This window comes from Engystomops pustulosus, chromosome 3, assembly GCF_040894005.1.
Source record: "Engystomops pustulosus chromosome 3, aEngPut4.maternal, whole genome shotgun sequence".
NCBI lineage: Eukaryota > Metazoa > Chordata > Amphibia > Anura > Leptodactylidae > Engystomops > Engystomops pustulosus.
Window position 1 is genome coordinate 13,393,814 of NC_092413.1, and position 15,421 is coordinate 13,409,234.

The window sequence follows — 15,421 nt, forward strand, 5'->3', positions numbered from 1 at the left end:
TATCTATCTCATATCTATCTATCTCATATCTATCTATCTATCTATCTATCTGTCTATCTATCTATCTATCTATTTCATATCTATCTATGTCATATCTATTTATATCTGTCTATCTATCTATCTATCTATCTATCTATCTATTACTTAATCTAGTATCTATCCACACAACTAATTATTACTTAATTCAAGAAACCACTGAATTCTATCATGGTATCGTCATAAGTGAAAATGAATGTATCTCCCGATGTCCGGATCATAATTCTGTATATACATTTATACAGATAAATACATTTTTCGTTTGTAAAGAATAAACTCACTTGATCGAAAACCATAATAAATCTTTTATTTACAGTATTTTCAGTGCATGGTGCAGGCTGATGTTATGGGCAATACAGGGGCAGGGGGGCTTCACATTTTGTAGGAGGCATCAGACAGCAGAACACACTGGGGCATCAGTGACTGTACCCATGTACAGAAGAGAAGATGGTCCTCTGTCTGCACCAACATTTATCCCCTACTCCCGGACATCCCCTTTAAGGAAAGTCAGCGACAATACTGCAGGACACAGGCTGTTTCCGAAGTGAATGTTGAACTGCAAGTCCCAGCACAATCTATAAGCATTTGTAACTGATAGTAGATGAGCTCCATCAGTCTAAACCCCATTCAAGAAACTTATAGAATTCATTTTAAGTAATTCCTTCAACTATAAAAGTACCATATTGTGGAAATTCGGTAAAATTCGGTGGTTTGCTAATGCCGAATTTTCTATTAGGGGGTGTATATAGAGCAACAGAGGATGAACCAAGGATCCCAAGATCTAGAGATCAGCTTCATTATCAGTACGTGACAAACATGGCTTCATAATACACAACAATCTCCTGAGCCGAATTTGCCGAATTTTTCATGATTCGCAGTTTTACCTCCATATTCTCTCTGTTTATCTCATGACAATTTAATTTCCTTTATCAATTATGCATTTCCTTGAATAATTCGCCACCACCTTGTGTAAATATTTTGGAGATGTGCTAATTCGTCCTGTGCTATGAACTTTGTAAATACTAAATGTTCATTCAACTTAATTAAAATGGGGATTTTGGTAAAATTGGAAATTGATGCAATTGTTGGTGGACACAGGTCACGACCTTGGCTCCTCTTCCTGCCAATAGTTAGTGCAGTCACTGGGTGCACTGGAGGCTCATGGTGGGGGCACAGACCCCTGTCCCCAGTGATGGTCACTGATGATCCAGCCCAGACATCTTCACAGTATGTCCCCTGCAGAGTAGAGATTGTCCATCACTCAATGTCCCATCATTAGTCTTTAGGATTAATGCAAAGGGGGGCTCTGTGGGTTGGGGGTCTCTGGACAGGGGGCAGCCTGCTGTGTGGTGGGGAGGTCAGTGCTGGAGGAGGACATGATGACACTGGTCTGCTGAGGCTCAGGACCTCCACTCTCAGTCCTTTCACTGTCACTGGGCATCATGTCCAGCAGGTCAGAGTCACTGGAGTCACTGTCCCCATCAGATCTGTAGGGACTATTGCTCCTGTCTATGTCCACTTCTCCACCACAGGGGGCGTCACACTTCTCACTGTCCTCCTTCTCCTTATCCTTTTGCGCTTGGGCCTCTTTTGAATGTCTCCACTTCATGCGTCTATTCTGGAACCAGACCTTCACCTGGGGACACAGAGAAAATGCCATAAATCTACGTGCAACCAGTCCCTAAAAGTCCATCTATAAATCCTGCATCACTTTGCTGTGATTTTATGTTTTGTTATAAATAAACGCATATACATGATTATACAAAAAAACGCAAGTGTGAATAGACCAGTAGTTACAGTTCTGCAAATGACAACAACAACTCCCAGCATTTGCTTCCATCCCAGGAACCCCGATGGTGCCTTAGATCAAGCAGTCCCTGGCACAATGCTGGCAGCCTGGTATGTGTCTCATTGTCTGATAAGATATCCATGCTGTAATAGAAGGAGATAAACTCAACCCAACAAGGGGACAGGACTGGGTTAAAGAGGTCAACAGTGTCCCCAGTAGGATGAGATAATTAACAGGGTCTATACAGAACTGGCTGGATGGGAAGGATCTGGGGGTGCAGGGTATAAGCTTCCTATAAAGTGCCCCCCACTGCAAGGACTAGGGTCACCCACTGTAAATTCATGCAGGAATTATGATTTGAAGTGTGACCCCCCCAATATCCTACATAAGTAGGTAGTCCCTATATAATGGGGTTATGCAGTAATGGGGTCATCTCTGCTAAAGAGAGTCCCATTTTATGATCATATTACCCCTTCTAGGATAAGGACACTCCTATATATTTATATTTATAGTATAGGGTCATTACCATTACTGAAACACCCTACATAGATAATAAATAGATAATAGATATGAGATATATTAAATGATTATTCTTTTTGAGTTACCCCGTAATATGTTCACATCTGCAATAAAGGGGTCACTTTGATATTGGACGGGGGTTACCTATTTCTCTTATTTAGTCCCCTACTAATGGGGTCTGCACTTACAGGGGTCACCTATCATAAAGGATTCGCCCTATACATGCACCTTCGTGATTATGATTTTACTGATGCAAACATAGGGTTAACCCTACACCCAAACAACCCAAAAAATATCTCTATAGAGCAATATAAGGGTCATTCAACCTTATAGCTACAGAGAAATGGGGTCACCCGCCTCTCTTTCAGGATTGGGGTCACTCCTTATTTTCAGTAGATATGGGGTGACCTCTTGAGGTGATTATTCATTGGAAGCAAAAGAAAAGAAAGCAGAAGTCCAGGTTTTTCTATATTTTTGGGGATGGGGGGTGGAGGTTCCCCTTTCTGATGACCCCCCCCCCCCCTATAATATGGCCACCCGGACTCTGCATTGGGTAACACAGAAGGATTTGTCTGCCTGAGACTTTCAATTCGTTTTATGCCCAAACCGTAAAGTTGCTTCACTGCGACCACAAGAGCAGCAGATCCTCCTGTATCCCTCCTCACATCTCATCAATCCGTTTACAAAGAACAAAAACCTGATTTCACTTCCCCTCAATACACAATTGCTCAATAGAAGACGCGGAGAAACTTCTATTTCCAAGTAACAGTCACCAGCAGCAGAATATGACTTGTTATATCCCATTTCCCTATAACTGCAACTGTATCTACACTTTAACCCAATAATCAGGGCGACACCACTACCATCTACAGGGGGGGGGGGGGGACTGTAGAGATGGAAATATGGATAGATAAATACCAGATAGATAGATATGAGATAGATAGATAGGAGATAGATAGATAGATAGATAGATAGATAGATAGATAGATAGATATGAGATAGATAGATAGATAGGAGATAGATAGATAGATAGATAGATAGGAGATAGATAGATAGATAGATAGATAGATAGATAGATAGAAGATAGATAGATAGGAGATAGATAGATAGATAGATAGATAGATAGATAGATAGATATGAGATAGATAGATAGATAGGAGATAGATAGATAGATAGATAGATAGATAGATAGATAGGAGATAGATAGATAGATAGATAGATAGATAGATAGATAGATAGATAGATAGAAGATAGATAGATAGATAGATAGATAGATGATAGATAGATAGATAGATAGATAGATAGATAGATAGGAGATAGATAGATAGACATGAGATAGATAGATAGATAGATAGATAGTATAAAGAAAGCGGGCAGCACTCCGTTGTAGATAAAAGTAAAAAAGTGTCTTTATTCCATAGTGAGCAACTGTGACAGCGACGTTTCGGCTCCAGATAGATAGATAGATATGAGATAGATATATAGATATGAGATAGATAGATAGATAGATAGATAGATAGATAGATATGAGATAGATAGATAGATAGATAGATAGGAGATAGTTAGGTGATAAATAGATGATAAACAGCTAAATGATGTATATATATAATTATCTATCTATCTATCTATCTCCTATCTATCTCATATCTATCTATCTCATATCTATCTTCTATCTATAGATCTATAAATGATTGATATATAGACACTCCAGAAAGAAACAGCACTACAAGGGTGCAAGATGAAGTAAATGTGGGTTTAATCCATATTCAGAAAATTGAACCTATTTCAAATAGATAGATATAGATAGATAAATAGAATACATAAAATGTGTCATTAGACAGATGTCCAGGAGCTAGATAATTCGAATAAAAAGATTACTCTCAATCATTAACCCAATTAACCCTTTATAATGTTATAACCACTCTCATTTACAGCAGGATAGGTAGACAATATAAAATAGATACATAAGATAGATAGATAGATAGATAGATAGATAGATAGATAGATAGATAGGTAACAGAAAGTAAGAATGAAAGATAGGAAATAGATAATAGATTTATGATACATGTATAGTAAGATATGGGATAGCAGATAGATAGATAGATAGATAGATAGATAGATAGATAGATAGATAGATATGAGATAGATAGATAGATAGATAGATAGATAGATAGATAGATAGATAGATAGATATGAGATAGATAGATAGATAGATAGATAGATAGATAGATAGATAGATAGATAGATAGGAGATAGATATGAGATAGATAGATAGATAGATATGAGATAGATAGATAGATATGAGATAGATAGATAGATAGACATGAGATAGATATAGATAGATATGAGATAGATATGATATAGATAGATAGATATGAGATAGATAGATATATAGATAGATATGAGATAGATAGATAGATAGATAGATAGATAGATAGATATGAGATAGATAGATATGAGATAGATAGATAGATAGATAGATAGATATGAGATAGATAGATATATAGATATGAGATAGATAGATAGATAGATAGATAGATAGATAGATAGATAGATAGATAGATATGATACACAGGTACAGATGAATACTAGAAAGATATTTGAGTAGATCGATTTTTTTTAGGAATCAAGAACAGAAAATGATGTCTTAATCCCGCAGTTTCCTCTTTCCTCCATATAACATTATCTAAGTTTCATTCCTTCTGTAATATTTCTATTATCCTGTATATTTCTGCCCTCACTTCTATTGTTCTATATGACTCTTTGTACTCTGTAATGTAGGACTTTCTTTCTATATGTTCCTCTATGATTTGTAATACGTTACGGAATAGGATGGCGCTATATGCGTAAAGGTTAGTCTTATTATTACCTGGGCATCAGTGAGCCCCAGCATGGCTGCCAGCTGCTTCCTATCAGGTTTGGTCACATACTTCTGCACCTCAAACCTCTTCTCCAGCCCCTTCCTCTGCAGATTGGAGAACACGGCTCTGGACCAGGACCTCTTCCTTTTGTAGGTCTGGGGCATGGTGTCCTTGGTGAGGACTGCATAGGGACCTGAGGGGGGACATAACATGAAAAAACATGCTAAAGCCAGTGACTATAATGCAAGCTGTAAAATATAATATACTAATGTACAGCACAGCTATATATATCATGTAGTCGGATATAGTATATAATAAAGAACATACAAACAAAAATAAGCAATAGATATAACATATTTAATTCAACAGAAATAGAAAATATAAATCTATAAACACTCGTTAATAATTATCCAGAAAAATAAAAAAAATTATATAATATTTCAAAATATAAGGTGTGTGGGTATTGAAGCCTCAAAGACTCTCTACTTAATAACTTAATTTCTCATCTATTCATAAGGGGGAGGGGGAGGAATCTGTGATGCGGTGAAAGGGTTAATTCATGGTTTCTCAATGTGGCAATGGATACAATGTAACAGACTCTAATCTAAAATAGTTCAAAGCGTTCAAAGCGACTACGACTACAAATAGGACTAATGATAAGAGGGAGAGTTGTACCTGGGAAGGTGTCCTGGAACTGCTGCTGCACTGAGCTCCTCTGGCTTGTATTTAGTTGCCCCAGGATTGAGGAGGTCTCTGTAAGGGGATCTAGGAAGAACTGTCCGGCTGTGGACTGCATGTGGGGGGCATGGACCCCTGACTGGCGGCCTGAGCTGATTAGTGAGGTCAGATCTGTGGTCAGAAAGGACAGAGCTCTGTTATAGGCTGGACCCAACACCCACATATAAGTAACATGTTCTGTATGCAAACAGCAAATATATATATATATATTACATGTTGTGTATGTAACCACTGAGCCCCCAAGACCACAAATAAGTTCCTCTAAGCCCCCGACAAAGCAGCCACATATGAAACAGATTCTGCATGTAACCACTGAACCCACTGACACGACATCAACCTATATGTAATATATTCTGTATGTAACCACTGAACCCCCTGACATTACATCAACCTATATGTAATATATTCTGTATGTAACCACTGAACCCCCTGACATAACAGTAACCTATATGTAATATATTCTGTATGTAACCACTGAACCCCCTGACACGACATCAACCTATACGTAACATATTCTGTATGTAACCACTGAACCCCCTGACACGACATCGATCTATATGTAACATCTGATGTATGTAACCACTGAACCCCCTGACATAACAGTAACCTATGTGTAACATCTGTATGTAAGCAATGAACCACCTAACATAACATCAACCTATATTTAATATGTACTGTATATATCCACTGAGCCCCCTGACATCACATCCACCTATATGTAACGTCTGTATGTAAGCACTGAACCCCCTGACATAACAGTAACCTATATGTAACATCTTCTGTATGTAACCACTGACATAGACCCAAATGCACTGTATGTTATGTGTTCTGCATTTAACTAATGAGCCCCTCTAGACTCCATAACTACACCACTGAGCCAAGGAAACATCGATATATTTTTTGTATGCATATAAAATATGTTCTATACGTAACCACTGAATCACCTTAACTGAACATCTATATATAATGAACAACTTCTGTATGTAATTAGGGAATCCCATAACAGATCATTCTGTATGTAACCACTATCTATCCGTTTATCTAATCATCTATCATTTATCTATCTATCATATATCATCGTTCTATCTCATATCTGTATTTATCTATCTATCTATCTATCTATCTATCATCTATCTATCTATCTATCTATCTCCTATCTATCTATCTCATATCTATCTATCTATCTATCTATCTATCTATCTATCTATCTATCTATCTATCATCTATCTATCTATCTATCTATCTATCTATCTATCTATCTATCTCCTATCTATCTATCTATCTCATATCTATCTATCTATCTATCTATCTATCTATCTATCTCATATCTATCTATCTATCTCATATCTATCTATCTATCTATCTATCTATCTATCTATCTATCTATCTATCTATCTATCTATCTATCTATCTATTATTTATCATCATTCTATCTCATATCTATTTATCAATCTCATGTTTTCTATACAAAACACAACCCCCTGGACCTTACAATAAATTTTTTTAATAGTTTGTACCCCCCCAGCTTTGACCTTACCCTGTATCCCAATTAATGGTGTAATAATAAAAGTAATTATATAATAATAATAACAATTATATTATATATGTTTTATCATCTATATGTTGCTGTTTTGTGATTTTTGATATTAATGTTAATATTATTTTAATTATTGGACTAATTATGAGCCTGATGATAATTATTGTAATATAGTCCCGATTAAAAAATACATTTTTGAGACATGTACATTTTTATGTGTATTGTCATTTTCTATAACACTATTTATCTGTAAAATTTATTTAGTTTCTGTTAAAGATTTATTCACAAAGAATTGAGAATTAATATATCAAAAATAATTCTGTGATCACAATGAATGATCTAATAACAATAAAGCTACATTAAATATATAAAAATAATTATACTATTTGTCCAATAAAAAATAAGTTAGAAAAGAATATATAAAAATAAATATATATATAAAAAATAATATTGCTATAATAATCATTCAACAACGCAACTGAGGCTGATTTCTCCCCCAGGAGTTTGAGGAGGGGATGTGACTGAACTCTAGCACTGATGTGCTCTGTGATGAGGGGGAGTCTATCATTACTGACCCCTAGAGAAATCACAAAAATGATCGGAACCAATTTCAGTTTCGTTCTTATTTAGACTGAATCTACTAAAAAAAAATCGCTGCGATTTTATAGATATACAGAGAGTGCAGGGGTCTCTCCTTATACAGAGAGCAGGGGCTTTACTCTTTATATATTACCTTATACTATGTATAGGATATACAGGCCAAATATTAGATTTTAGATTATAGGAATTTTTCTAATAAATTAATTGATCATATGACGTTTATATACGTTTTTCATATTATCATATAGACATTGATAGACAATTTGCCCCATATTCTACATGATCTAATAATAGAAACATATTATCTGTAAATATCCTAATTATTTTTCCTCTAATCCTCCTTTATACAATCGCTATTATTACTCATCACTATCATTATTTGTTTTGACTGTGTATTTCCTTTTTTTGTTTATTTCCTCTTCTTTGTTACTTTGTTTCTGCTACTAATAACATTATGTATTGGATCTCCTCACTCATCACCTTCTTTATGCCTTATACCTTTTGTTTGTACCTTTTTTTAAAATAAATATTTCTATCCAGTTTTCATCGGAACTTAGAAGCCCTAGTAAAATTGAATAGATGGGATTTGTAGGGCAATAGTAAGACAGTAGGATATATATGGACTGGTATTATACACTGCTATATTCTTTATACTATAGTGGAGTACAGTATAATACACTGCTATATGCTATGATGGAGCACAGTACTGTATAATACACTGCTATATACTATGGTGGAGTACTGTATAATACACTGCTATATACTATGGTGGAGCACAGTGCAGTATAATACACTGCTATATACTATGGTGGAGTACAGTATAATACACTGCTATATACTATGGTGGAGTACAGTATAATACACTGCTATATACTATGGTGGAGCACAGTGCAGTATAATACACTGCTATATACTATGGTGGAGTACAGTATACTACACTGCTATATACTATGGTGGAGTACAGTATAATACACTGCTATATACTATGGTGGAGCACAGTGCAGTATAATACACTGCTATATACTATGGTGGAGCACAGTGCAGTATAATACACTGCTATATACTATGGTGGAGTACAGTATAATACACTGCTATATACTATGGTGGAGCACAGTGCAGTATAATACACTGCTATATACTATGGTGGAGCACAGTGCAGTATAATACACTGCTATATACTATGGTGGAGTACAGTATAATACACTACTATATACAATAGTGGAGCACAGTACAGTATAATACAATGCTATATACTATATTGCTGTACAGTACAATATAATACACTGCTATATACTATATTGCTGTACAGTACAATATAATACACAGCTATATACTATAGTGGAGCACAGCACAGTATAATACATGACTGTATAGTATAATACATGACTATATAGTATAGTGTAGCCTTGCATGTTATATCATTGTTTAGTATAGTATGGTATAGTCTTTTATAGTACAGCAATGTACAGTACACTATAATACACTGCTATATACTATAAGGGAGCATAGTACAGTATAATACACTGCTATATACTATAGTAGAGTACAGTCCAGTATAATACACTGCTATATACTATATTAGAGTACAGTACAGTATAATACACCGCTATATACTATAGTAGAGTACAGTACAGTATAATACACTGCTATATACTATAGTAGAGTACAGTATAATACACTGCTATATACTATAGTGTAGGCTTGTATATTAAAGCACTGTGTAGTATAGTATGGTATATAGTACAGCAATGTACAGTACAGTATAATACACTGCTATATACTATAGTAGAGTACAGTATAATACACTGCTATATACTATAGTAGAGTACAGTATAATACACTGCTATATACTATAGTAGAGTACAGTACAGTATAATACACTGCTATATACTATAGTGTAGGCTTGTATATTAAAGCACTGTGTAGTATAGTATGGTATATAGTACAGCAATGTACAGTACAGTATAATACACTGCTATATACTATAGTAGGATACAGTACTGTATAATAATGTATAATGTAGTATTTTATTTATAATAGTCATTGTCCTGACCTCAGATCCCTAATTACTATATACACGGTATAAATGAATACACCGATCTTATTTGCATAATTAACCCTTCCATACAGGCTCGCTGTGTGCACATGTAACGGTGCTCAAAGTTTGGTGCATTATAAGTGTCATGTAATAATCAGATCGGTTCTGCTACATCTGCAGGGACATCGCTAACTTCTGAGCTGCTGTCACGTACATTTATCAATATATTTGCATATATTAGTGAATATAATTTGCATATAATATCCAGGCATCATGCATAGCTTATATCATGTATAGATGTGACGTCACAGCTGTCACTGTATAATCACCCTGTAATCACCTCTCAGTGTGTTTCCTTCTTTCACCTTAGGATCAAACTCTGTGGACAGGATCCGATCAATTCCGAACTTGAGGTCCTTGCTGGAGGGGGCAGGCTGGGAGCTGCCCTGCTGTATCCTGGGGTCTCTACTGCACAGTGATCTATGGGGGTGGTAGGGGGACAGGGGGGAGAGCCTGGGGTGGAAGGCAGCAGCAGAGTCTGGGGTGACTGGGGTGGGTCTCAGGGGGGACCCTGCTGGCTGGTATTGTGCAGGGTGGATGATTCCCAGGTGAGGAGCCAAGCCAGAGGAACTTGGGGGGCTGTCAGGGTCCCCAACATGAAGGATGTCAGCAATGCAGAAGGAGGGCTTCTTCCCAGGGTCTAGTGGGGGGAGTCCTGCACCCCCAGAGCAATAGGCAGACCACAGATTAAAATGAGAAGCTGCATAGAAGGGAGCCAGCCCAGTGGTATACATCTTCCAGGCTGGGCTCAAGAGCTTGCACTCTTCCTGGTGTCACTTCGTCCTGGAGGGTGAGGCACAGCAGTCCTGGAAGATGATGGGCTCCCTGTAGTCAATGTGCCCCCCCCCCCAGCAGTCCTGGATCTGGTGGAGTATAATTTCCTGAGAATAGGCCCCCAGCTGTCAATGTGGCCCCCAGCTGTCAATGTGGCCCCCAGCAGTCCTGTATCAGGTGGAGTGTTAGCTCCTGAAAGTAGTCCCCCAGCAGTCCTGGATCTGGTGGAGTGGAGTGTTAGCTCCTGAGGCTAGTCCCCCAGCAGTCCTGGATCGGATGGAGTGGAGTGTTAGCTCCTGAGGCTAGGACCCCAGCAGTCCTGGATCTGGTGGAGTGTTAGCTCCTGAGGCTAGGCCCCCAGCAGTCCTGGATCTGGTGGAGTGGAGTGTTAGCTCCTGAGGCTAGGCCCACAGCAGTCCTGGATGAGGCTGAGGTGCAGGCAGAGGACACACAGCTCAGGCAGAGCTGCACAAAAGTTTGGCTGAAACTTTGGAACTTTGCATAGTACAAGAGTTCTCCCCCTCCTCTCTGATTGGCCGCCCGCCCAGCCAATAAGCAAGGCCCTCCCCTTCTACCTCCAGCCCCGCCCAGCACACAGTTATATCTATGGGACTGCTTACACTAACATCCCCGCCCACTTTCCCTCCCTGAGCCAATCACAGTGTTCCTAAACCTGGGTCACAAATAGTCATGTTCCAAAACACTACGGAGAGGCCTGAGGGTTTGTTACAATGTATCATGGACTCATCCTCATGGATGCAATCTGCATATTAGATTATACTCTAATTATATAATATTCTTATTGTATTGTTGTTTTATAGTAGTTATAGTATTGTGTTATATTATTATATTAGATTATCCTCCTATATTCTATTATTATGTTATTGTGTGTCATTGTTTTACTGTTATGTTACAGTATTGTGCTGTATTATTATTGTGTGTGGATATTGTATAATATTATTATATTGTTCTGTAATCGTCTTATATTATATCAGGGTGTTATTGTATAGTATATTAGATCTATAGATACATCTTCGTGACGTCATTATTGCATTATATGATTATATGATGCGACTTTGCTGTGTAATCACTGACTTTCCAGATGGATTCCCGCATGTCTTTTTTACGCAATGAATGGTAATAATTTCTAATGACCTTAATATCAAGTTATTAATATTGTGCGGAATAATAACCAGGAGAAAGAAATCATGAGGATGGAAGAAAACTGGAGTCTTCAGAGACGAAACATCTATGAGAAGATACGAGAATAAAGAGGAGCAGATGGAAGTATCTATATCTGTATCCACCCAACTGCTACTTACCTGATATCTACCTATTATCTGAGAATGTTTCTTCCCCTTATTTTCTTCCTATCTATTACAAATCTATCTATCTATCTATCTATCTATCTATCTATCTATCTATCTATCTATCTATCTATCTCATATCTATCTATCTATCTCATATCTATCTATCTATCTATCTATCTATCTCATATCTATCTATCTATCTATCTATCTATCTCATATCTATCTATCTCATATCTATCTATCTATCTCATATCTATCTATCATCTATCTATCTATCTCATATCTATCTATCTATCTATCTATCTATCTATCTATCTCATATCTATCTATCTCATATCTATCTATCTATCTATCTATCTCATATCTATCTATCTCATATCTATCTATCTATCTATCATCTATCTATCTATCTCCTATCTATCTATCTATCTATCTATCTATCTATCTATCTATCTATCTATCTATCTCATATCTATCTATCTCATATCTATCTCATATGTATCTATCTATCTATCTATCTATCTATCTATCTATCTATCTATCTATCTCATATCTATCTATCTATCCATCAACCTATGGATTTGATTTCTTATATATATATATATATATATATATATATATATATATTCTATTTATCTATTATTGCATAAGCAATTTGATTAACATCTACCCATCAATCATCCTAATTTAGATCATATCTACCTATGTATCTATAATCAGAATCATCTATTATCTTTCTTGTTCATGTCTGTCTATCCATTTAATTCTCATATCAATTATCAATCCATCTGTCTATCTTTCTATGTATCTATCTCCAATCTATCCAAATGAAATCATATCTATACATATATACATATACATATCATCTATGTATATTAAATTGTTATGTCCGTTTCATATATATATGTAACATATCTACCTATCCATCATCTATCTCTCTCTCAAATCTTTCTATCTATAATGTATCTATCTCATATGTTATCTATATATATCTCAGTGCTATATTTTCTATCCATCTATGTCCTAAATCATCTATTACATTTTTATTTCTATCTATTGCTATATCTATCTTTCACTTTACTTTTACTCATTTACCCCATTGCTTTCTTTCTTGCTTTTTTCTTACTTACTTTCTTTCTTTCTTTCGTTCGTTCTTTCTTTATCATTCCTTTCTCATTTCTTTCTTTCTTTCTTTCTTTCTCTCTATCGTTCTTTCTTTCCTTATTTCTTTCTATCTCTCTATTCTTTCTCTCTCTCTCTCGCTTTCCGTCCCTCCTATTCCAAACACTATGATTGATTATGTATTATGATTAATAATAATAATCATCATCATAATAAGACTCAATTAACTGAGGCTGTAAATAGCCGGGTCAGTGTGAACAATGGCCTCCTCTCCCGGCTCATCCTGTTTGTGCTCCTTTCCTGCTCCCGGGTTATTCTTAGCTCCTTGCGGTATTTTAGGAGCAGTCAGCGCTGATTATTTCTTCCGGAGAAGGAGCAGAATCTCCTCTCTAATAACTGAGCCGCTTCCTCCTCCAATATCTTCATCTTCAACCTGCGCCAGTGACGCAAATCCGCCCCAGAAATAGCGCAGGAGGCTCAGAGAAGCGACCGCTGCGGTAATGTACCGCTACTGCATGTGTGAACGTGACTGAAGGAGATTGTGATGACACTCAGAGCCCTGCAAGAAAAGAGGAAGAAATCGCATCATCTCACTACAGGATTCCCAGGATGAAGAAACATCGTTATATTATATTAAGTGACCATAAGTTATATCAATGTAGATTAGATTATTTTATTTTATAAGTATGTTATGTATAAAATTTCAGAATTTTTTACTTTATATCACTGTATGTTATAGTGTGATATCTATAGTTTACTACAGTTTTATATTATCATAATGTATTAGGCTATAAACAATTATTTTTTATTATAATACATGATGTTGATGCTGATATTTTATCGGACACCATATAGTACACTTATTTTAGACTATTATAATATATTGTTTTATATCAAGAATGTTATAGTATTTTACACTATAGTCTGTTATATGAAGTCAAAATACAGTACATTATAGTGTGTTATAGAATAGTATATCATATTTTAACATAGTCTGGTACAGTGTATTGTATTATAGTAAAGCGTATTATAGTGTATTATTACATATTATGGTGCATGTTATTGTGTATTATATTATAGTGTTTTAAAGTATATTATCTTATAGTGTGTTATAACATATATGTTATATGTTATAATATAGTGTGATATGTTATAGTGTTTTATAGTGTATTATATTATACTATAGTGTGTTGTGTTATATATACTAGTTTGTTATGGTACTATATAGTATGTTATTCTATAGTATATTTTTGTGTGTTAGGGTATACTATAGTGTGTTATAGCACATTGTGATTCATTGTGATAAAGTATATTGTATCATTTGATGGCGTGTTATATTATACTATATTATGTTACAGTAGAGCATAGTGTGTTAAAGTATGATACATTATTCAGAGGTATATAACAGTATATCGCCTTATTGTACAATGTATTATTATACAGTTTTATTTTATGCCGTAATAATTAATTTTAGTGACACAACAGAATTTACAGAGTGGAATCATTTCGAGTTTGTCTGCAAATTATTTTGTAAAATTGAAATAATTAGTAATAAAATATGATATTCATCTCCCTATCTATCTATCTATCTATCTATCTATCTATCTATCTCATATCTATCTATCTATCTATCTATCTATCTATCTATCTCATATCTATCTATCTATCTATCTATCTATCTCATATCTATCTATCTATCTATCTATCTATCTATCTATCTATCTATCTATCTATCTATCTATCTCATATCTATCTATCTATCTATCTATCTCATATCTATCTATCTATCTATCTATCTATCTATCTCATATCTATCTATCTATCTATCTATCTATCTATCTATCTATCTATCTCATATCTATCTATCTATCTATCTATTTATCTATCTATCTATCTATCTCATATCTATCTATCTATCTATCTATCTATCTATCTCATATCTATCTATCTATCTATCTATCTATCTATCTATCTATCTCATATCTATCTATCTATCTATCTATCTATCTATCTATCTATCTCATATCTATCTATCTA

General features: G+C 35.4%; 1 protein-coding gene across 2 annotated transcripts; it reads right to left on the reverse strand.

The window, feature by feature from the left end:
• Positions 1-334: 334 nt before the first annotated feature.
• HLX (H2.0 like homeobox) lies at positions 335-11,414 on the reverse strand. 2 transcript variants are annotated; one of them, XM_072140091.1, is made up of 4 exons: positions 10,459-11,414; positions 5,881-6,054; positions 5,214-5,398; positions 335-1,672 (listed from the first exon to the last, which is right to left on the reverse strand). In XM_072140091.1, exons 1-4 carry the CDS (start codon positions 10,910-10,912, stop codon positions 1,325-1,327), a joined length of 1,161 nt encoding a protein of 386 aa, XP_071996192.1. In that variant the 5' UTR covers positions 10,913-11,414; the 3' UTR covers positions 335-1,324. The 2 variants fall into 2 exon arrangements, with proteins under 2 accessions (XP_071996192.1, XP_071996193.1); XM_072140092.1 differs by lacking the exon at positions 5,881-6,054.
• Positions 11,415-15,421: the final 4,007 nt, after the last annotated feature.